We start from the raw sequence: 24,331 nt of genomic DNA, 5'->3' as shown, positions 1-24,331 counted from the left end.
AAGGACACCTGGTGGGATGAGCTTCATGAGGACGCGGGCTCCGTCCCGCAGGGGGGACATATTTAAAGTACAACCCAGATCAGCCACCTGCCACAGGAAGGAAATGTACTGCAGGTGCAGCGACATGATCTAAGGAGGTCAGATAGCAGTGTTAGGGGCACGCTACTGAGTGTTTCACTCCAAAACACACACACGCACAGAGAGAAAGACAGACAGATGCACACGCATACTGAAATCTGCAAGTGGTCCTGTCAGATATGTGTAAAAGTAGAAAAATTCTGTGAATGTCCCCTTTAATTCTTAACTAGAGACTTTAAAGCCCGGCTCGTAGGTCCATTAATAACACACACGGCTGCTCACCACTCCTGGCAGGCAGCTCTCCACCTCCGGGTTGGGTCCATCGCTGTAGTGGTTGCCATGGTTCCCAGGTGAGCCGGTAGAGGAGTCCGAGGAGCTGTCAGGACTGGAGGGCATGTTGGTGCTGACCTGTGTCAACTTCGCCGTGATCAGCTACACAGACACAGTATGAAGGGGACACGGGGCATGAAAGGTACCAGCAGATGTGCGAGTAGCGAGGTGCCCTAAAGCCCTCACTCATATCTGTTAACGGCACGCTGCACTCACCGTTTTGTCTTTAAGGTTGAGCTGTCCAATCAGCTTGCGGTCATCGGCAGGGTCAACAATCTCTCCTCCAATGAAAAGCTCAATCTTGGTGTGCGTGCTGTTGGCCTTGATGCGGTTGAGGATGCAGCGGCGGACGGAGCCAATGGTGTCATTGGTGTGGGACCAGATGTCCAGGTCGTCCACCTGCCGCCCCTGGTTGGGAAACCGCACCACCAGGGTGATGTGCTTCCCTCGGAACGCCCTAAGACAACAGAACGCAAACACGGATTTCGGCCGGGCACCGATTTTAATTCTTTACGCAGAGAATTAAAAAAAAAGAAGAAAGAAGCAAGTTCAACTAAGAGTGACATTAGCGCAGCATGTTTCTAGTTGAGGTTGTGGTTTGTCAAATCAGATGACAGCTGGACATGGGGAGGGAGTGTACCTGGACATGGGGAGGATAGTTCTCTCCTCATGGTAGTCGCTGTCACACTCGTTGATGTATTCCTTGAGCACCGTCAGCACCCTGACCATACGGACGGCCTCCTGCTGTGTGCGGTTCAGGCTGTCCTTGTCTCCATCCAGCACACAGAGCGTGTCGTATGAGGCCTTCAGGCGGTCGAAACAGGACTGGATGAAGTCTTCGTGGATCTCCACCTGCGAGGGACACGACCGTAGCTTTATTCGGCAGCTTTGACCATGACGACGCGTGGCGTCTCCGCGAGGCCGCGGGCTTACCTGATTGACCTGTAGCTTTGGTCCAAGGTTGGTGTAGATCTCCTTCAGCAAATCTATTGCACGGCAGGCAATGTCGTCACTGCCCTGAATCACAACCTGCGGAAAACATGGCCATAATGAGAAGCTTCCCGCGTTCATCTACGCCAGACATCGGCTCGTGTCAGCATTCTAATCCATGTCCTGAACGAACACGGGCAGGAACGATTCCGTCCTCAAGATTCTTCGGTACGTTGGGTTTTTAAAGTGATTGGCATAGGGGTTAAAAAAAAACAAAAAACAACAAGACTCCCTACCCTCCAGAGGTAGTTGAGACCTATGAGCTCCAGGTCGTCCATCATGTAAACCCGCCGCTTGGCCACCAGCTTGCCCTCCCTGCAGTTGACGGCCTTGAAGAAACGCTCGAAGCACTTCATGCCATTCTCCGTCAGTAGCGACGGGTCCAGCTGCAGCACGTTGTTCTCAAAGAAGTCCTTGTTGATGTCGGGGTCGAGGTCCGGCTCGTCCCCCATCAGCTTGGAGTACCATTTGAAGCAGGCCTCCCGATCGCAAAGGAATACGGCATTCTCCGCCAGACACTTCCAGATCTGCTTGGCCTGAGGAGCACAGAGCCACAGCTGGCCGTCCTTCAGCAGGAACCTACACACACACACACACACACACACACACACACACACACACACACACACACACACACACACACACACACACACACACACACACACACACACACACACACACACACACACGAGGAGTGATGGCAAAAAACATGCAGGTATGACAAACAACATATACAAACCCAAATCTGTAACATTTTGCTGCGTTTGGCACCTTTTACTCACATGGTCACATTTTTTAAGTGAGAAGTAAATAAGTAAGAAAAGTTAAGAATATGGCATATGAATTAATGCTAATGATTGTGATATTTTACTATATTATCACAGGTATTATATAATTGATAGTGTGTGTACATGTCTGTCAATTGTCAATGCTTTATCAATATCATCATATCCACTTTTACAGTAAAAGTGAACTACAATAAATAAGTCTTTATTTCTGGCCATATCTGTAATTGTGTAAAGGGCAGGCATCATATTGCCTGTGTCCAATCCCTTCAGCACAGGGTATTCAAGATGCCTGTCCTCAGAAAACGTACAGAAATACAGAGAGGAAAAAATTTTTTAGACAAGATTACTACTATACAGCTTGAAGTGCTGCATCATGAAACTGTAATCGCAAGACTCTGGCAAGTGCCATCGGATCTGTACAAGCACACATGTGTACACAGCTGCATCTGACCTCAGGAAGTTGAGTCTCTCCTGAACTTCCTGCACATGACTGTAACGGCTGCCCAGACGAACCGTCTGGGGATCGAAACCTGGATGCTCTGCATGTGCGCGCACGCACGCACGCACGCACGCAAGCAAGCAAGCACACACACACACACACACACACACACCCATTATTAGACAAGAAGCATACATTTTACAATATATAACCACTAGTCTTACTTGTGACCTCATTTTTTGAAGGTAAAAAAACATGCACTTTGCCGCACTGAAGCAGAGGACTCACGCGGAGTCACAGGACATACCCTTGGCAAACTGTCTCATGTTCTCCATGTATGCGGACAGGTTCTCGGCCACCAGTGTGACAAGCGCATGGTTGTGCTGCAGCTGATTGATCAGGTCGTGACGGTAGAACACATGAGGGCTCCGCTGTGTCTGGCTTTGGGTACAGAAACGCACACGACAGTCACGACAAAACACCACCACACAGTCACGGTAGGATGTATGTTTATCTAAAAAAAACCAAAAAAAAAAAAACAATGCAGGTTTTGTAATGAAAATAGCTAAATAAATTTTAAAAAAACCTAATTAAAGGCATAACTACTAATCTGAATTCCACGCAAAACCTGTGAAGGCACCTAAAGATAAGTTCTTTAGCCTAATGTAATTGTCTGCGAAGTTAAAGCGGTGTTCCGTAAGGCGAATGCCAGTGGCTGACCTGAGGTTCTGAGGAGCTTCTCCAAACAGACTGCAGATCTCACGGATCTGTTTCAGGGCCGGGATTACCCACTTATCGTTAGTTCGCAGTTCCTCAATGAAACGGTCTATCCACTGGATCTTTTGCGTGTCCCGGTCCTACAGGAGGGCAAAAGGAAGGTCTTTGGTTAAACCATCAGGCCCCACCGCCTTTCAGTTATTTACATCCCTGCAAAAACTTTCATCAGCATAAACCTGCAGAAAGCCCAAGGTGCAACTGAACCGTAGAAGAAAAACAAACAAACAAAAAAAACAAAACCAAATGGGTCCTCAGTAGCATTAGGTGTGTGTGGGTGTGTGTAAAACGGTGAGGAACACCACCACGATCGGTGCAGAGGTTGACGACATTCTCCAGGCTGACCTGGGAACAGCTGTAGTCCAGGATCTTGATGTGGGCACTCAGGGCCTGGTCCATAATGTCGACAGGGACGTCGTCGCTGTGTGCCAGGTTCCAGAGCAGGCTCAGCACCTTGTGCGCCATCACGCCATCCTTGTCGTCCTCCGCCAGCCTGCGGATCAACTCCAGAAGCTTCTCCCTCTGCTTCTTACTAGCGTTCGTCCAGCTTGCCTGTCCAGGAGAGAAGAGCACGGACAGCGTCCCAGTCTGGACCACTGGCCCCGCCCCAATGCCCCCCTGGCCCCGCCCTGTCCAGACCGCTGGACAAATTGACGAGTTCACCAGGCCGCAGTCTAATGTGTTATTCCACAGCAAAGATGTCGGAAGAGAGTAGTATTTGCTTCCAAAGACACAAATATGCTAATATTGTTAGATATAGATATGACTGTTGTCTATAGATGTGTAGATGAACGAGTGTCAACACATGACTGTACTCTACAATATAACATTTGTACCAAGTTCATCGTTTCCTACCTTAAAGCAGTCAAACAGATGGTCGAGCTGCTCAGGAGAGAAATCCCAGGCCAGCTTAGCCAAAAGGTCATGAACATTCTTCACAATGGCCTCGTGTTTACCAGCCTACAATGCCACAAACAAGACTCAGCATATCAAAACAAACAAAACGACACCAGGGCAGCTGTGCCCTCCTGTGGAGCTCAGCACAGTGGGCCCCACCTGTGCAGCCCAGATGTTGTCCAGGTCCTGTAGTGTCAGAGCCTTCTCTTTAATGACAAATCTCAGGATCTTCTCCAACTTCTCCACATACTGAGGCTGGTGTAGACTGTCCCTCAGAACAATGGACAGAATGTTGTTCTGCTGAATCCACTCCTAAGAAATGAGAGATGAGGAGAGAAAGTCTTTACACCCACAAAGCAATCGCACACAATACATTAAAAAGTCTTTTATGAGCATGAGATAAATTTCCAAGAACATTACAAATGTTCACAAGCATTAAAGCCAAGGAACAGAATTAAACAAACACCCCTTACAAATTCCTCATCATTTATGCTTATTTATGCTTTGAGAAATTTCTCTTTTTTTGAAAGTATTATGGTTTCAGATAGAGAAAACCATTTTAAAATTGTCTAAGAATATCATCAGTCTAGCAGAAATGGAACAGTGGTTGTGAAGTCTTACATGTTCACCATCAATGAACCACTCTTACCGCCATTCGCTCTGCCGTGAGCCACTCCTCTTCCTCTGGGTTGCCATGGCGATGAGTGTAATATGAAACGCTTGAGATCACCTTGTTAACCTCATTTAAAGCATTCATTTTTCCATTAAAAGAAGAAATTTGCAATAACCTGTAAAAACGCCAAATGATGCAATTACATAACACTTGGATAAAGTAAATATAATGCAATGTATGATATTTTAAAGCAACAATCTTCAAATCCAGAGATGATTTACTTCAAGTAAATAAACAAACAACAACAACAACAAAAAAAAGATTAAAACATTTTCCTTTAAAGTTACTCACCTAAGGATCATTTTCAACCTAAAAATTTCTAAGTTCTTAACAGTTTCTTCTTGACCCGGTACTCTGGACGCCAGATTCTTCAGGGACTTGATGATCATAGAAAGAGCATCATTCTTGGTTTCGTTCTTGGCCTCCTTCTTAAGCTCCTCGTCTGTGAGGTTCTCCAGAAACTGAGGAACCATCTCTATCACAGGCAAGAAGAACTTCTTCACCGTGTGCAATGTCAAAAACTCATAACACTGTCCAAACGGCCTGTGGGGGGGGAGGGAGAAAACATTCAAATTATTACACTTGGGGGGACGAAAGTGAAGACTCTGAGAAGGACACATTTGGTTGGGTTCAAATTCCCTTGAAATAAAAGGTACATTTAAGGCATCTATGGAGAGAGTGAAAGTGAGAGAGAAACAGAGCGAGCACTTACTTGATAAGAGCTGCGATTATCTGTACATTAAGAGCCTGGCCACTCATGAAATGATCGTGCAGTATCTGAAAGCCGTTCAGTGTGCCAAATTTATTGATGAGGTCCACCAGCCAGCCCTGAACGTTGGAGATGGACAGTAAAACAGAGAAGAGACAGAAACAGTGCAAAGCTTCAAACAAATCTGTCTGTCATATCAGGAAATCCAGCTCCTGGGCTTAATTTCATTTTAAGATGCTTTTGTCACAGCACACAGGAAGGGTCATTCAAGGTTGGGATACCTTAGGTGAACGAGGGTCTGGCGGACGTGCAAAGAGCTCGTCATCCGCGAGCTGGGCCCCAGCTGGAACGCTCTCGGACGGGCGTGTCCCGTTGTAAATGTGAAACTTGCAGTGGGGGTTGGTTGCCATGGCGAGCAGCTCAAGCAGTGGAAACCAATCTTGAGACAGCTTGACCACACACAGCTCCATGAGTCGGTGTGTGTTAGTAATGATGCACCTCTGTTCAGCGTAAGCAAGGGAACACACCACACTTTTTATTAATAATGTTCAGTGTGGTACAAGATCGTGATTCTGATCACGCGAGGCCGTTAAAGTAACTCTGTAAACTGGAGACAGACACTTACGTGAATCTCAAACTTCCATCCACTCACTGCCTCGTCCGTGAGAATTTTAGTGAAGGAGATTGTCAGGCCATCTCTGAAAAACCTCTGACACGCTTCACACTTCATGTCCAGCCCTTCACACAAACGGACACAGAGGAGGAAGAACCTTCACAACTCTGACCACAAAGAGGAGGCTGGTTTGGAAACACATTAATCAGCGTTCGCACTCCAAGTCAAAGGAAAATTCTTTCCCCTTTACTCTCACTGACTAAAAATCTGAATTTCCATGACATAATGAACTGAAAAAGTAGGCCACCTTTGTTAAACAGGCACTTAAAAATCAAGAAACCAGAACACTGACCATAAACACTCACACAATACAGGAAACTTGTGAAGGTATAACATTTTGAAAAATGGTAACTAAAATGTAAAGATATTACAAAGAAAATTACAAGATCATTCCATGATCTTCCATGACTTGACCCAAAAATATGACCAAGTATGCCGACGTTCCACATCTGGTAAAAGCCTTTTGGGTTGTTTTTCTTTTTTAATTCCATGATATTCCAAAAACCCCATGACAAGTGGGAACTCTGATTATCCTTCCTGAATTAGTTATATTTGTTTGGTTTTTTTTTTGTTTTTACCTTTTTTACTAAGATCAATAGCAGCTTCTAGTAGGACCTCCAGCTCCCCCTTTGGCAAGACTGGAACCACCCAGCGAGGCCTAAGGTGGTGGTGAGTGACAGACATGACAGGAGAACAACAAGGAAATGATAAAACCACCACTGCACCATGAGCAAAAGTAAAGGAAGATTACAGAAAAGTATCGTCGCAGTGAGAATTCTTTAAAAGACTTTCTACAGATCATCATAATTCGGCTGCAAAATGTGCGGCTCGGAGCGTGGTACGAGCTTTAGAGCGTGACGGACCGGTTGATCATGTCATCCAGCTTGGCCAGGTCCGTGTGGGGGAAGGATGGCTCCTCCTCTTCCTGAGCAGACGGAGCATCACACTGACCCTGTTCTTCCGCCGGACTCAGCGGAGACGTCTCATTGGACGAGCTGGGCGAAGGAGTCTACACGCACACACACATACAAGACAAGAAGTCTTTATATATATGTTTTTCTTTAAGAAATTTATAAAGTATTTGACTGGGCCATATAATGACCCACACACACACACACACACACACACACACACACACACACACACACACACACACACACACACACACACACACCTGGTTGGGGGGGAGCAGGGGTTGGCTCTGGCCATCTGGAGCCTGACTCTGGCCCTGGCTGTCACTGCCCCCCACAGGGGACCCCCGGGTGGTGGCAGTCATGCTCGACACCCAGCAGGTCTTTGCAATCTTGTCAGCTTATGTGGTTGGATCCAGGCGAGAAATCACTGCCTGGAGGGCAGCAGGGTGAATCCAGAGGGTGACCAAGCAGGAGAGCAGCACCTGAGGCTTAGGTCGAGTTGCAGTGACCATTGCATAACCTGCAAGGTAGGACAAACAGGTGTGTTAATGGACGACCCAGGTGTTGAGACCAAGCATGCAAGAATCTCCGGTTCAGCCGCTAGCAACACTCTAGCAATTAAACTCCATTATAAAATAACAATAAACTCATACAAAAATAAAATGTTTTGTAGCCCCCTCCCTTCACAAGCATGGAGTTGAACAGCATACACAACAAATCAGCCGGCCTGCTGAAGCTGAACTGAAGTGTTCTAGTGCCCAGCCTGCTAGCTGGCTAACCTGCCCCTTAACGAGAAAGGTCAAAGAGCCACGTCTGGCCGTGTACTCTGCCCCAGCACGTACACCATTACTGTCCCTTACTCACCCATTACAGAGCACTTCTACAATCCCACATTGTGCAGAGCATGCAAAAACAAAATAACACTTCAAATTAGTTTCACTGCACAAAAACACGACTTTTACCCATAAACCAACTTCACCCACCATTTCACTGCGTGCTGTACTGTGTATGACTATGTATGTGACAAATAAACCAAACTTGTATAACTTGTATAACACTACAAAGCCAGCTGCTTCTCAAACCCGTTAACCCCATTACCGCAGAGTTTAAACGATCTTAGATCTAGACACGAACTTCTGCTATTGCTGTACAGACATGGTACGCTGTTGTCACTATACATGGCACCACGTTATTTATAGAACACCAAACAGCTCCACTGATCTGTGTCAGTGGTGCACTTGCACAGAGCACCTCAAATACACCGACGCACCCAAGTCACTTCAAACAGCCAGCTCAGTAAAGTTTACTCTCCTGAAACAGGTCAGTCAGGGCTCGGTCCTCTGCGTTTACAGATTTATACTCGTACTATAATCTGGAGACGATGGGAGCTTCCTGCTTACTGGGAGAATGGTGGGCTTGGGTGTGAAATGACCCTGATTTCCAGCATCACATTCAGACAGATGTGCCATGACCATTTGAAACCCCCTGGAACACTGCCTAGGTACGGAGACATCTCATAAACATGCATAACCAAGTCATTGTAGGACTCCCTTTTCTACATAAGCATCCAAGGATGTGGCAGATAGATAGACAGACAGATAGATAGATAAAACACAATGACTTGGTTATGCATGTTTATGTGACAGTATCCAGATATTTAACACTAAATATTTAATCAGTCGAGCTTACTTGGTATGCACAATATTTTTATTTATATTAATGGGCTTCTCATATGATTAAAGTAATACCTTTTATAAGCAGTGCATTTTGCAAATGCTCATACAGAAGCAGTTAATGACTAAATAGGATGCATTAATTGGAGCCTTTAGCGAATAATTAGTTATGGAGGGGGTTAATCACAATTCTGCTTAACATTATTAAATGGACATGCCTACTGGTTATGGAATATGGGGGATATCGTTATTCCCAGTCAGGCTGTTTCCAAACATGGATGCTGAACGATGCACTCTCTCTGAAGTTAGCAGCATGCGTAAATGGATCGTGAAGGAATTTATTTACAAAGAGAAACTAGAGACGAAAATAAAATGCCAGCTGGTGAGCTGCTTCTTAGGGTGCTACAAATGGACAAAGCCCTTCATGTGCCTTCTGGTTTTTAGTGGCACTGTCTCACAATGACGACATGCAAATACAATGTCACGTGAGAATTAGCCTTTTTGTTTAATTTTTGTAGGACTCTTAGATCCTTAAAATGTGTACAGGTATTAGTCATTAGTCACTGTCTGACAGGATTTGTAGACTACAACCAATATTTTAGAACCAAGAGCAATGCACACATTACAGGAAAAAAGCAAATACTTACAAGCTTTTTTGATGCTTAGCTCGAATCGGTTTTACATTTGCATGCAGCACAAATTCTAGTTTAGTCTACTAAACTAAACTGCAGCATCATCACTGCAGTCTGATTCTTTGTGTATAAAAAAAGGCAAATCCCAGACCAGCCTCAGGGGCTGAAGAGCATGAAGTCACAGCCCAAAAAGGTACTCATGCTGTCTTTAAATGAACCCCATAGTGTGCACTTAGATACATATATTTTCCTGCACAACATTGTTCACTTTTTTTATATTAAGATTTGTTTTGTGGGTTTAAATTGATGAGACGCACCAATATCAAACAATATTATTATCAAAAGTTGCATTACTTGTAGCTAAAGGATCAAGTTGCATTTCCTTACAGCAAGGGTTTTTTTTCCACTCCCTTTTTTGATATCCTGTTTTCTTTGTTCAGATCTGTTGCTTATATTCAGTTCAACCTTAATAGTCTATAACAGCTGTTTTATAAATCCACTAAAAGGCCAAAGAAGTTGATGTATGACCTATGAGAAAGGCAGTCATCATCATCGTCAGGAAGGTCCTGAAGATCCCATCATTATGGAAGCAGTATGGACACTACTGGAAGAGAGACCCTGCCTATCGCACCAGCCCAGGGAACACAGCCTCTAGACTTCTGAGTGTGTATTTTCAGTTGTAGTTCTGTGTCATGCACTTCATAAGTAGAGACACAAATAATGATAATGTAATAAAATAATTTAAAACACAACTAAGGCACAACTTTATGAAAATTTGTTTACTATAATGAAATTAGCTCTATATTGGGAGATGTGGTTTAGAATCAGCCAATCTAAAAGTCTTCTCTCACTAAAGCAACAACAACAACAAAAAAACAACACCTATCCAAGCCCAGGAAAGATTTGGAGGAAGATGCATCCAGTTTCCCCAAAACCATGCGGAGGGGAAAAAAAAGGTCTGAGTAGCTCGAGCTTGAACTTTTAGGATAATTCCAAATGTACAGTTATGTGCAAAATAATAGCAGTCTAAAATCACTAATGTATTTATTTACTGATTTTGGCAGAAAAGATAATACAACATGGGAAAAAATTCTTGACTAGGTGCAGCCAAGTAATGGGCAACCAAAAGAATCAACAGTCATAACGTGCATGCTGCTAATTGGGTGTAATTGACTCATTTAATGAACTGGCATGTTCAGATTAATAGCAGTGTGGAGTTCAATTAGTGAGGTCATTCATTCTATGAAGAAACAGATCTCAATTATGGCCCTTATTTAAAAAGGAACGCAGCAAATGTTGTACCTGCTGGTTTTAGCCTTTGCTCAGTGAGTAAAATGGGTCGTTCCAGACATTGTACCAAAGGAGAAAGAACTTTGATCAAGAAGTTAATTGGAGAGGGGAAAACATATAAAGTGCAGAAAATAATTGGCTGCTCAGCTAAAATGATCTCAAATGTTTTAAAATGGCAAACAAAACCCGAAACACGTGGTAGGAAAAGAAATACTACCATCCGTGTAAATCATAGAATAACAAGAATGGCAAAGAAGCATCCAATGATCAGCTCCAGGGAAATCAAAGATGATCTTTAGTTACCTATGAGTACTGAAACAATCAGAAGATACCCATGTGAAGCCAAACTATTTGCAAGAAACCTTCGTAAAGTACCATTGCTGAAAAAAAAGACGTGTTGAAAAGGTTACAGTTTGCCAAAAAGAACACTGGCCTAAAGAGAAGTGGTGCAACATTCTATGGACACATGAGAGCAAGATTGTTCTTATTAGGTCTAAAGGCCACAGACAGTTTGTGAGACGACCCATAATACACTGAATTCAAGCCACAGTACACTGTGAAGACACAAAGCACAATGGTTTGGAGAGGTTGCTCATACTTTGGAGTTGGACCCATTTATCGCATACCAGGCACCATGGGCCCGTTTGAATAGATCAAAATATTGGAAGAGGTCATGTTGCCTTATGCTGAAGAAATGCCTTTGAAATGGGTGTTTCAGCAGGACAACAACCCCAAATACACCAGCAAGTGGGCAACATCCTGGTTCAAGACCAACAAGATTGATGTTATGTGAATACCCCAATCCGATTGTGAATTTGTGGAGTGACATCAAAAATGCAGTTTTTTTATGCAAAACCCAAGAATGCAGAAGAACTGTGGAATGTAGTCCAGTCAGCTGTTCGCAGGTGTCAGATGTTAGTTGACTCCATGCCACACAGATGTAAAGCAGTTATCAGAAATAAAAGGTTATACAACTAAATATTAGTTCAGTGATCAAGAAAAAAGCTAAAACTGTAAACAACTTTCAGTTTATACTGCAAATATTTGACTTGTAAATGAAAATGAAGACGCTGCTTTTTTTTGAACAGCCCGTTATTCTTTTTTCTTTATTTTCAGTTTAAAAATTGATATTTCGTTCATGTTTTCATTTGGAATTGAATGTGCAGTGCTCCCAGTGCCTTTGTGTATATAGAAATAAATGCTAGTATGAGGATTGCGCTTTTTCTCAGTCGTTTTAAACACACTGCTATTATTTTGCACATAACTGTATAGTGCAAAATAAAACAGCACCTCACGCAAAGAACCCCATCCCCAGGGTTATGCATGCAGGTAGCAGCCTGACTGAAGTCTGAACTAAGGCTTTGATCAAGCTATAAAGGATCACAGATAGCTACAAATACCAGATGACTTTGGATGTCAAGAGGAATGTCACCTTTCAGCCACGTCGATGACTCAAAGCTTATGTCCAAATCAACATAGGAATGACTTCACCAAAACAAAGACCAAATGTTTTGGAATGGTCCAGCCAGAGCCAAGACCTGAATCCAACTGAAAAGCGGTAGAGTGAACTGAAGACAGCCATGCACAGTACACGCCTTTCAACCTGACGGATTTAGTTCTTTCACATGGGAAAATATTGCAAGAGTGGGAAATATTGACAAGTTGAGAGACTCTGACCAAAAAAAAAAAAAAAAAGACAAAAAAAAAAAAAAAGACAAGCACTGTAATCAAAAGTTCCTTTCACAAAATAATTAGTTTAGGGGTATATACATTTATGTACGTAGGTCATTATAAATTTTAATACATTTTGTTTTTACCCAGTTTCATTAATTTGTAGATTGCAACTTCACATTAAAAGGTGGAAAAAGGTGTCAATCTTGGTTTAAAATTTTACAAAAGCATTTTTCCATCTTCTTTAGACACCTTCATGGGACATCTTTTATGGGTACAGGTAGGCTCTACACCTCATTTGTTGCTATGCACATTTTGTTTGCGCCATACAACATCTGTGAGATGTTCGACAATGCTTAGATTCTGGCAATATGGCTGCTGTTGTCTGGATATATCTGAGTGGTGGTCAACCCAGCAGTGATATTTATAGATGGGAGAAAAAAAAAAACAGCACCACTTCTGTGCACAACAAACCTATACCAGCTCAACATAACCATGCTACTAACACCTCAGGGTTTACGAGATGTTGAGAATGGTTTGACATCTAAGTAATATCTTCTTTAGCAAAGGACAGTATGCCGATTGACACAAGTGTAGCCAATACCAAGTGTCCAATACAAAACAAGATCAATAACAGTACAAAGCTACTGTGTGTCACACTGAAGATTAATAATCGGAAATAACAATTTGGAGTTGGAGATTAAGGGGATCCCACGTCCCCATATACTTCTTATATGGTTTACTGCAGTATAAATTTGCATTCTAAATCTTGCTGAAATACTGTAAAACAAGAAAATTCAAGTGTGCTTAATCTGAGCATTTCTAAATGATGACTTACAATTCTAGATCTTGTATGAATTAATTTATAGCAAATAAAAATGCTTTGTTCATATTTTAAGACCTAAATATACATTTAAAACAACAATAAAATCATTGGTTAATGAACCTCATTATTATATTACCTGGTAATTCACTGCAAATGAATGTTAACGGTTCAACCTGCTGCATTTATTAGGGTGTGTTTTAATCGGTTTCCATGTTGCCACAACAACCTAATTGTTGACATTGTATTAAATACAGAAATACAAGATTTGTTTGCTATAAATAATGAGTTCAGAAAGATACCTAGATCTAGGCAAGTAAACAAAAACAAACTAATATAAAAGCCATTACACAGAGATGTGACTTTATGCTGTTTATACAGGCCGGTATACAATAATGAAATTTGAAATTTAAAAAAATCTGAAGACAAGCATATTTAACCAGATCTTTTTCTGGGATTCACTGATATGAAATTTCTGAACTGAGAGAATGAACACTCTCTTACCAACATTAGGGTTGTACAATATGCATCATTTTGACCAGATTTATTGACATTTAAGTCATGTGAATACTATTTTCCTGTTATTAACACACACCTGACAATTTTCAAATTAAACAGGATGTGTAGTCTTTTTTTGTTTCAAGAAGTGTGACTAAGAGCACTATAGATATCGCTTAGCTTTATTCAACATAACAGAAAGGCTCAGTGATATAGCCTAATCATAGAAACTCAGTAACGTTTTAAAAAGGTATAGATTATAAAATGTAGTTTATAACTGTGGAACACCGACGAACATTTCTTTTGACATTCATGAATCAGTAAGAGCACGCAGCCATCTTTGTAAATGTAAATGAACCGTAATATCCCCAGCACTCAAAGCCCTCGTCTACCACAGGCCTGGACTCTTGTCTTGCCAAGCACAGCTGCCCTGTGCAAGTCAGGCTGTCAGAGACACCTGTACACATCATAACTAGGCTAACTGAAGAAAAACACACTAGGAAAAATAAAGACAAAAATACCAATCTAGAAAACTATGGTCTAACCAACATTCTAACTGTGGGTGACGTTTAAATATTACAATTTACTGCTAGCACCATTTAAATCACTCAGTCGTGATACTATATTGATTCGTTTAACATGATCCCCTTTCCCAATTATCAAAGCCATTCTTAAAGGAGATGTTTCAGACAAATTTGCCTTTAGCGTCTGGTCTCTCCACACCTCCTATGCTGCAGTGTATTTTATGCCACGTTCCAGGAAGTGAAATAAGAACAACATCCTGTCATGCAGGTGTTCGAGCAGTCTGTTGGATGGTTGTAGCCTTTGTATTAAGTGCTTTACCTGACATGGACTGATTTTCCAAAAAGTCAAAAGCTAAAAAGGTTAAAGTAAATAAATAAATAAATAAATAAATAAATAAATAAATAAATAGATCACAAAAGGTAAGAAAGGTCAAACTACATGTTGCTTTTACAAAGCTATGCCATAACACCACCAAAAAAAAGATCCTTGTAAAGTCCTTGTAAACAGTACACATCCTCAATCAATTGTTTTTGAAACCATATGACTACCAAAGCAACCTCTAATGGCAGACTGTTGTTTTTTGAGCTGCACAGCCAGCTAGATGAGTGTTAGAAAGACAAGCATCAGTTCATTCATCTTGATCGGATGAAAACAGGTAATTCCAGTCTACCAACACACAGACCTATTACAGAGCATCCTCCACGATTACTGCACTCAAAAAGCCAGACATCGTTAAAAACTAAACTGGCACATCTAAATGGGGACGTATCGTTGCATCAGTGCATACGCTTCACTGCACTTGATGACTGATCTGTATTAAAGCTAGCGCGTGTAACATCAGAGACATGTCACACGGAATGGAAACTCCAGTGTCACCCTTTTTTCTAACCATCTTCAAATTTCATTTTATAAACTACTTCACGCAATATCATCAAACAGGTTTAAACAGTGTTATTACCACTAGTTATGTAGTAGAGTGCAGAAAAGTACACGATGCATAGAATGTAAATTAATCAGATTACAAACGGCCGAGTGCTCCCGAAGAGCAGACACTGACTCACTGTCTCGGCGGTTCTTGTCTCCAACTTCTGATATGCCCGTCATCTTTTATTGGCTCGACAGCACTAAAATTGCTAAACAGTCTAGCTCGGAATTTCCCTTGCCTGTGAAGAACAGCACTTTAGCAAGGCTGAAGCAAGTTGTAAGGCAATACGAAACAACATTGCTTTGCTGACATCTTATCAAACAAAACGGACCAACTAAACAGCCTGAACTTTCGTTATGCCTTTTTTCCCCCCCACATAAACAACATAATTTTAAACAGAGACAGTCGTGGCCTACTACTAGCTGTTGGTTCAAGTCAAAGTTAGATTCCTGGCAGTTCCCAGTCCGGCCAACTTCAGTCTCCCCCCCCAAAAAAACATAATGTAGGTTAGCGCTCTCAGTACGTACAAATCGTATGACTGGTGTCGGTTAACCACTGAAAAAAGGCCACAGCTACACACACACACACACACAATCACTTACCTAACTTAAGTAAATAGTTAACTAACCAGCTATCTTCATGTCAAGTGCCGCAAGAAGCCGTATTTGACTAGAGAGCTGGTTAGGGAACCACTACCGACTAAACAGCAAACCAGCGCAGGCTAGTTCGCTAACGCTATTATCTTAGCAGCTGCACTTCTCGGTTAATAACTTCGTTATTATAATTGCTGAATAGTGTTAGGCTGCACAGCAACAACAAACAGCTCAACGTTGCACTGGTTGAGAATAACCACATTTAGCGCTTGTTTACGTAACATGTTATCTAGCTAGCTAACTAATAACGTATGCTCGGGGCCTAGTTAACCTAGCGGTTAGCTAGCAGCCAGGCGTAGTCTTATGTGGCCTAGTTAGCTAGCAAGCTAACAGGCTAGCTGTTTTCCTCCACTTCACCTTGTTTTCTCCCACTACTCCACCTCATTAATGGTGCTAAGCAACACCGTTAGCTTGGATAAGCTAACTGGCTAATATGTTGGTGTTAGCATTCTCCAAGTGTTTGTCCTCACACCTGACACGCCTGCCGTTGCAACCAACCTTTACAGTCGAAATTCAACTAACTAACCTTGACATGCGCTTCAAAAGCACAGAAGAACGTTGTCTCGTCACTAAGTAAGATGCAGGACAGTCCATCAAGATAGATAAATGTCAGCCATTTTGCTTTAACAACATACAGACAGCCGGCTCTTAATTCTGTCAGGGTCTGAAACTAAGCCGGAGTCTTGTGATTTTGCCTTTTACCAGTATATTCTCCAGCATGCAGATCATAAATGCATGACAGCATTAACGAACAAGCCGTGATCTCGTTAATGAAGATTATAGAGAACTGGGTTAGCTAAGATAGCAGGCAAGTAGTCTAAACATATTCAAGCTCATCTGCTAGCAGCATGCTAATGTTACTCACCCAGAAATTAGATACGACTTCCTTATTATCGCTAGTCCAGTTCTGTCCAGATTACTCAGCTCCAGGCATTGATAATGTGTCTGACGACACCTTCGGGCATTCATCAGACTGCTCTGGTGGTCTTGCCTCCTTGAATTTTTCTCTTATTTGGGTGTTTTTCCTGCGTCAGCCCCCAACACCGCCAGTCTCTCTCCAATCTAATCAGCCCCAACACCAGGACTTCTCAACATGGCGGCAGCGCACACTCCGCCAAGCAAACTGCGAAACCTGCCAGCATATTCTTTTTCTGCATGAAATTACGTCTCTTTTGCAATTAAGAGTATTATAAACTTTCTTCAACACATTACCTTCTGAATGCTTTGCTTCGTTTAGCCAGCGATGAACGGGTGTCTCCGCTGTTTTCGTTATAGTGGCACTCTGACCGAGCCACTCATTTGTGTTTGTGCGTTTAAAGGTAACGATGTCAACTACTGCAACTACAATGACACCGAATTCAATAAGCGCCGAGTGTATTAGCGGTTATATTACATCCGGAGTGTGTTAGCCGTTATATTACAGCCATCATACTCTCCGGTCTCCGTCAACACGCGTGTCCGAGTTTCTACCGAGCGGCAGCACCGAGAACTGAAACCGCAAACCCGGAAGATGATCTCAGCATTATAGATCTATATGCATCAAGAGTTAACTTTTGCACTTTGAGAATGTGTAAGAATGTGTAGAAAGTGACATTTTATTAGACTAATGCATTTAGAAATTTGTCAGGTGGACATGCTGTTAATTTTTCTCGTTATTCTGCAGTCTTTTAAAGGTTTTTCCCATATTCTCCCTCGAGTTTAATACACAAAAATCTTTAAAACAAACAAAAAAAAAACCACGTAAAATAAGTTCTAAGGAGCACCTTAATTCCAGTGAGCTATAGAGCTATATATTTTACTTCGATAACGAAGCAAAGTTAATAATGCTCAATAATAACGTTGGTTTTACAGAATAGAAGGGAAAGCAAGCTCTCACATAATGGGACGTGTCATTCTGCCTTATACTCAATTTTCTATTCAAAACCATCGCGTAGAGAGAAACTGACAGGTAGTTTCATATTGAACAATGGGAAGGATGTTAAACATCAGAAAGCATACCTATATGGAGATGTGATGCCATCTACTGGCAGCAAGTAAAATTACAAGTAGTCATACAGTTAATAGCGTGCATTAAGCGTCTTCCACAATTATGCAAATTACGGGAGTTAGAGAACAGCGTTGTAGGCGTGAATTCAAAAGCAGTTTACTTTTTCAACACAAGAAAGGAAGCATACTTTTAAAAAATCATACTAAGGAGTAACCTTAGTGTTACTTAGAATTTTAGAGAAATTTACACAGGGAAATATGAAATGAAGAGTTTGTCACATACTGAGTTCATTTATGTTTATGCACACACCAATTCTTCATTTCACTCGCATAATGTACGCACCACTGAAACATTTACACACAATAAAAATCCCCTCCATTTCCATCTTCTCAGGATAAACATAAAACAATAATACTCTTAAGACAACACGTTTCTGAAATGGTCGACCCAGTAATGAATGTCCTCTTCCCCCCACCCACACAACAAATCAAATCTGAAGACAGTTTACAAACACATCACTTCACAGGGCATGATAAACGTCGTCCACTCAGGTTACCCAGAGTTCTGGGGATGTGCATGGGTGTCAGTCTGTTTCCCCCTAACCTCCCTTTGACAAGATTCTTTTTTTTGTTGTTTTGTTTTGTTTTTATTGGTCTTCCAAATGACCAAGATATTCTCTGCAGTAGACGAGAGAAGTTTTACACTGGAAACACCAACACACCGCACTTTTGAATCAATTTTAAGGGGGGGGGGGGGTCAGAGAAAAAAAAGACAAGGAGGAAGGGGGGGGAGAGAGTGAGGGGGGGAGGGAGGGAAAGAGAGAGGGAGGGGGAGCAGCACTCATCCTCTCTATTGTCCATTGTGCAAACAGAGTTGTAAACAAACAGAGGATTGAGGAGAGAGGGTGCTGAGTGCAAGGGACCCAGCGTGGCTAACGTCAGTGAGCTTCCACCGAGCACTAACGAGTCCATGCAGACGGTTCTCAAAAAATAAATAAGGTTTGGGGCTGGGAGGATTGAGCCAACTGTGCTTATCATCTGTCCAGGGGCTGCCTCTGTGACCATGGCCAGGGAATGTGGGATTGTACTGGGTTGGGGTTGGGGTTGGGGCTGTGAAAAGGGGGCGGGGGGTTGGAGGATTCTCTCCTACCCAGTCTGAAGCACCAGGAGACCGAGGGGTTGGACTGGGAGGGGCACCTACTTCACCCCCCCCCCACCCCCCCCAGGGTGGAGCCCCTGATACCACCCCAAAACACCCCAACATCTTACTGTGCTCATCATTGCTCTGAGACGCCGTCTCGTTCATTCAAAAAGAAAGGAAAGTATAAAATGTCGCCCCCTAGCTATAAGTACAGGAACATATTTAATATTTTATATTCATATTTATATATTTATATGTTTAGATATATACAAGACTACGCCTCTTGCAGTCCCATGGGAGGGTCTCGATGATGGCACCACATGGACTGGAGGTGCTGAGAGTCTGTTGGAGGCATGTGGATGGTTCTTTTTGGAGGAAGGGGGCGGGACTGGGCCTCGTCGATGAGGGCGGTGATCTGCAGAGGGAGCTAGTAGACCCAGGACACAGGCACCCATTGAGCAGTGGCGGACACCAGACCGATGGCTTCCTCGAGCAGACGGATGGTGTCGTCAATCTCGTTGTTGATGATGGTCATGTCGAAGTAGTGCGCGTACGATTTCTGCAGCGCCTCCGACTCCTTCTGCAGCCTCTGAAGGGATTCGTCCTGATCCGAGGAGCGAGTGGAGAAGGGACAAAAAGAGAAGTCAAGAGTGGGACTAAATCCAGCCTGCTGGTGGAGACCAACTGGGTATGAGCATTTTATTCAGGCATGTGTTGCATTTGCCATGGAGACAGTCATTCTGACAGCTGATGCCTTTAAAGGGATTTGAGGGTTGCCTAAAATCAGCACAGGACAGAGTACAGCAAGGCACAATCTCCTGTTACATCTACTGATACCTAATAACTACACACACTACTTACTACAGCCACTACTGGGTGGGTACTGGAACCACTTGCACAGACACGTTGTAAACAGTGTTGTACGTCAGTGTTAACAGACACTCACGTTCACATGCACTGTACATGTACTTACAGGCAGTTTTCTGCACCACCTGGGAAGCTGAGTGCAGTGAGGGGAAACGCCAAAGAAATCAGCACAGAGAGAACATGCAAAACGACAGACAGACAAGCAACAGAGAACTGAGCTGCAGACAGGAACAGGACGTCCTCGGCTGGGAAGCGGTGGGTCCCCAGGATGCCTGTCTACCGGCAGCAGGTGCTCCGCAATGATAATTCATGACAGGACGACCAGAAGGCAGACAGAGAAAATGCTTTCAACCAGGCACACGGGGAAGACTGAAATGTTGATCTTAAACTGGCCACCAGCCCGTGCTCTGTGCGCGAGGGCAGAACCTGAGAGTGTGGTAAGGTTTACATCATCGCTCAAGCCGAGCTCGAGGTGAACTGCGCTTACCTCATTCATGCCAGGCGTGAACGTGGGTGCGGCGATGAAGACGACGTAGGGTGCGAATTCAGCCGTCCGCAGAACTTTCAGCGCCTGTCACAAAAGCCACGCCTTCGATTAATCCCCGAGCCAATAAAAACGCCTGCAGCCTGCTGGTCAAGAAAGGGGCGGGGCTGGCACCTGCGGCTCCACGTCCAGGATGGAGACCAGGCCCTGCTCGTGGATCTTGCGGATGGTCTCCAGCCGGGTGCCATACATTGCATCCTCGTGACTGCCGTACTCCAGGTACTCGTTGTTGGAGATGTCCTGCATCATCTGGTCATGGGACACAAAGTAGTAGTTCTTGCCGTTCTCCTCGTCTTTCTTGGGGGGTCTGGTGGTGTCTGGCAGTGGGGGACAAAGTCTCATCATGACAATCACATCCAAGGGTTCCATTGTGCTGTTCATCTTGTGTGCAAATTTAAGAGTCAGGATGATGTTTCATTGTTCAAATGAGGAAATCAGATTTTACATTTTAAAACTAAAGTGTGCTCATTTTTTTCATTTACTAATGATTAAAGATAAGACATAGCAGTATTTAACTATAGTAATACACAGGTCAACTGAATGCTACAATAAAGGCAGTAATAAAAGAGTGTATGTGCTTGTGTGCACGTCCAATGTGTGTACAACTTACGTGGAATTGGGTAGGCAAATCTGTCTGGGTGCTTTGCGATGAGTGTGTTTTTGATGTGTCGCCTGCCAACACCATGGGCACCTGCAGACAGAGATGAGTTTTAACAGATTACATCCACAAAAATTGCCAGCGAACAAAGAAACATCAAGATGACACCCACCTCATAAGACTCCTCTATCTCAAAAAAACCACCACACTCGCTTAAGACCAGACCCACCCAACAACAAGACCAGACCCGCTTAAAAAAAACAAACAAAACAAAAACCCACCACAACAAACACACCCACCTAACAACACCAGCGTTTTTCTTTTGAAGGCAGGCAACTTCACAACTTCTTCATATGTGACCAGGTCTAGTTGGTCGAACACTGCAGGACAGCAAGAGACAGGACGAGAAAGACGTGGTACATCAGTACAGCATGGAAACAGCGGGAAAACGGCGGTGTGATGTCAGCGAGGCAAAATCCGGGGACGATGGCACTTTGGGCTCAGGCATTTGGCCGGCCCAAGGCAGGACACGTGTTCAGTCTACAGCCGTTAGAAACAGACCTGTGCAATACAGCGGTGTAATTTTGGTGTCGTTCCGCATCTACATGTTCTCATAATCTATGTACAGCCCAAAGTTCCAGAATGTTATGTGAATACAAAAATACTTTTCAGAGGGACTATTCAGTCCTCTTATACACAGCTGAGTTCCAACAGTGGGGAAAATAGTAACAACAAACACCAGCCTGCTGGTGTTACACAAACAAGTTTTACACCGTAAAAGTGTTCAACTGTTATTAGGTTAAAAATGCACAACTGATGAAAAGCAAACGAGGCAGTTAGTCGATGTACTTACATGCAAGGAGGCCAATAAGGGTAGACAGCGTGAGAAACGGACAGGGGGGGAGGAGAGGAGTGGGGCATCAAATCGGTTAAACAAACATTACAACTGAGCTGCCATGACAACACCACCTAGCACTAACACACACACACACACACACACACAGACACACACACACACACACACACACACACACAGACACACACACACACACACACACACACACACACACACACACACACAATACCCTGGACGGAGCATGCTCACAAAGAGCCTGGACACATCTAATCTGTTATAAAGCCATGCAGTTTTAGACAAATTAATGCTGGTCCCGGTTTGTTTCTATTTGACTAGTGTTCAACAACGCCGATGAGGGATTTTAGAATGAAGAGGCTATAAAAATGCACACACGAGCAGGCATTACATAATCCCGACTGTGTTACTGTGTCAGGACAGACAGCTGATGAGTTTTAGCAGGGCTGCAGAGACAAGCTATTTGTGTGTATTTCTGTGTGTGTGTGTGTGTGTGTGTGTGTGTGTGTGTGTGTGTGTGTTAGTAGGCCAGTGTCTCTGTAATCTGATAATGATCGGAGGATTAACACTACAGGTGTGTCACTGTCTGCGCTGTGCGTGTCTCTCTCAGCCTGCCTGCGCTGTGTGTGTCTTTCTCTCAGCCTACCTGCGCTGTGAGTGTCTCTCTCAGCCTGCCTGCGCTGTGAGTGTCTCTCTCAGCCTGCCTGCGCTGTGAGTGTCTCTCTCAGCCTGCCTGCGCTGTGTGTGTCTCTCTCAGCCTGCCTGCGCTGTGTGTCTCTCTCAGCCTGTCTGCACTGTACGTATCTCTCTCAGCCTGTCTGCACTGTACGTATCTCTCTCAGCCTGTCTGCACTGTGCGTGTCTCTCTCAGCCTACCTTCGCTGTGCGTGTCTCTCTCAGCCTACCTGCGTTGTGCTTTGCTAGGTACTTGTCTTTGTACTGTTTCTTCTTCTTGCCAAACCAGGTGCAACTGGCCTGCTGCTCCTGCTTCGTTTTCTCCATTGCTATGCAGGCCACACGCCTGAGGGATGCAGAATACATTACATTACATTACATTACATTACATTACACACACCCACACCCACACACCCACGCACACCAGACAGAATCTCTTATCCAGCTCTGGGTCAAGTGTTCAGTCTTGCTTTTTGTTCTGGCAATTCCAGTTTAAATCCCTTGCTTTTCCCTCAAGGCTCACCACTCCTGCAGCTCCGGTGAGGGGATGAGGCCGGCCGTGCCGTTCTTGGTGTTCTCCAGCTTGCCCTGCCACCAGTTGTGGTCGTCCTTGCTGATGATCTGGATGATGTCGCCCACCCGGAAGCGAATGCCCGCCTCTTTACAGGGGATGAGGTCATCCTTGGAGGGGTCATACTCAAACTGCGCTCGCACGAAGATCTGCAGGTAAGAGGTGGCAGGCGGGTCAGAATGTGCACGCATGTGTGAAGTGGGAGGAGCTGGGAAGTAGAGAGGAGTGCGGGGACTAAGGAAAGGAGGAAGACAGAGATGGAAATAAACAAACAACCGTGGGGCTGTTAAGGTTGACTTGATGGACAGCACATGTGCAGAAGAAGGAGGAGAAAGCAATACTGCTAAAACACACATGGATATGAGGCCATGTTGGAATGCTCACACACTTACGCACCAACACACATGCACACAAGCTAATGAGGTCATGTAGGAACACTCGCAAACGCTTACACGCCAACATCCACACCCACACACAAGGTCATGTTGGAAAACTCACAAACGCTTATACGCCAACACACACACACACAGAGAGTCATGAGGCTATGTTGAAACACTTTCACACAGGCACGCAGGCACGTACACAAGCACTCCTAGCGGACCACAGTGCAGCCCATGCCTGTACAGGACACGCCATGAGGCCCCAGCTCCAGCGGTATAGCCACGGGACACTTCCTGAAGCTCTACACCACAGCGCCACAAGCCAAGCCTTATGAAACAGACCCGTTCTACAGACCCGGGCGCAACAGAAACAGCAAAATGGCCAAGACCGGTGTAGTGTGGTGGAGTTTAGCAGGGCACCATTACACTGGGGGAACTACGCTATCAGATCTGCTGAGGAAAAACTCACCTTCATGGACATTTTATCCTTGATTGCAGGTCTAGAGATCTAAGGATTCGAAAGCATCACGCATGCACACACACACAAAGATACGCAAACAAAACACACACACACACACACACACACACACACACACACACACATCATGCAGTATAAAAAAACCTGACATGAATAGGACCCAGAGGTGGGGAGGGTGTGGTCTGAACTCTAAGTTCAAAGGTCACATCATGACCAGAGAGGGTTGAGTGATTAACCTCAACCACGCGAAGCCAAAACTTTAGAC

The 24,331-nt window shown here is 43.9% G+C and overlaps 2 protein-coding genes across 13 annotated transcripts in view; both read right to left on the bottom strand.

The window, feature by feature from the left end:
- The window catches only part of LOC113582616 (probable ubiquitin carboxyl-terminal hydrolase FAF-X), a 28,280-nt gene extending 10,837 nt beyond the window's left edge, over nt 1-17,443 (bottom strand). The window contains exons 1-22 of one of the 4 annotated variants that reach the window (XM_027018472.2): nt 17,168-17,443; nt 16,821-17,017; nt 7,526-7,785; nt 7,215-7,360; nt 6,930-7,009; nt 6,304-6,416; nt 5,960-6,178; nt 5,682-5,797; nt 5,261-5,512; nt 4,946-5,084; nt 4,456-4,608; nt 4,255-4,359; nt 3,745-3,951; nt 3,346-3,482; nt 2,933-3,066; nt 2,638-2,725; nt 1,635-1,977; nt 1,342-1,437; nt 1,049-1,260; nt 625-865; nt 361-510; nt 9-129 (exon numbers count right to left, since the gene is read on the bottom strand). In XM_027018472.2, the coding sequence (XP_026874273.2) occupies nt 9-129; nt 361-510; nt 625-865; nt 1,049-1,260; nt 1,342-1,437; nt 1,635-1,977; nt 2,638-2,725; nt 2,933-3,066; nt 3,346-3,482; nt 3,745-3,951; nt 4,255-4,359; nt 4,456-4,608; nt 4,946-5,084; nt 5,261-5,512; nt 5,682-5,797; nt 5,960-6,178; nt 6,304-6,416; nt 6,930-7,009; nt 7,215-7,360; nt 7,526-7,627 (3,154 nt within the window). In that variant the 5' untranslated portion in view covers nt 7,628-7,785; nt 16,821-17,017; nt 17,168-17,443. The other 3 variants (XM_027018473.2, XM_027018475.2, XM_027018474.2) reach the window with 3 other exon arrangements.
- A 1,293-nt stretch (nt 17,444-18,736) lies between these two features.
- Nucleotides 18,737-24,331, bottom strand: part of caskb (calcium/calmodulin-dependent serine protein kinase b) — a 48,121-nt gene continuing 42,526 nt past the window's right edge. For 4 of the 9 annotated variants that reach the window (XM_027018421.2, XM_027018422.2, XM_027018424.2 and 1 more), the window contains 8 exons: nt 24,058-24,096; nt 23,161-23,357; nt 22,868-22,983; nt 21,391-21,471; nt 21,104-21,184; nt 20,608-20,810; nt 20,437-20,520; nt 18,737-19,686 (listed from right to left, as the gene is read on the bottom strand). In XM_027018421.2, coding sequence (XP_026874222.1) covers nt 19,510-19,686; nt 20,437-20,520; nt 20,608-20,810; nt 21,104-21,184; nt 21,391-21,471; nt 22,868-22,983; nt 23,161-23,357; nt 24,058-24,096 — 978 coding nt within the window. In that variant the 3' untranslated portion in view covers nt 18,737-19,509. The remainder of the gene's footprint in view (nt 19,687-20,436; nt 20,521-20,607; nt 20,811-21,103; nt 21,185-21,390; nt 21,472-22,867; nt 22,984-23,160; nt 23,358-24,057; nt 24,097-24,331) is intronic. The other 5 variants (XM_027018423.2, XM_027018429.2, XM_027018425.2 and 2 more) reach the window with 3 other exon arrangements.

The sequence above is a fragment of the Electrophorus electricus genome, chromosome 1, assembly GCF_013358815.1.
Source record: "Electrophorus electricus isolate fEleEle1 chromosome 1, fEleEle1.pri, whole genome shotgun sequence".
Classification (NCBI taxonomy): domain Eukaryota; kingdom Metazoa; phylum Chordata; class Actinopteri; order Gymnotiformes; family Gymnotidae; genus Electrophorus; species Electrophorus electricus.
Note: the sequence above shows the minus strand (reverse complement) of the source record. Positions and strands in the feature narration are given on the sequence as shown.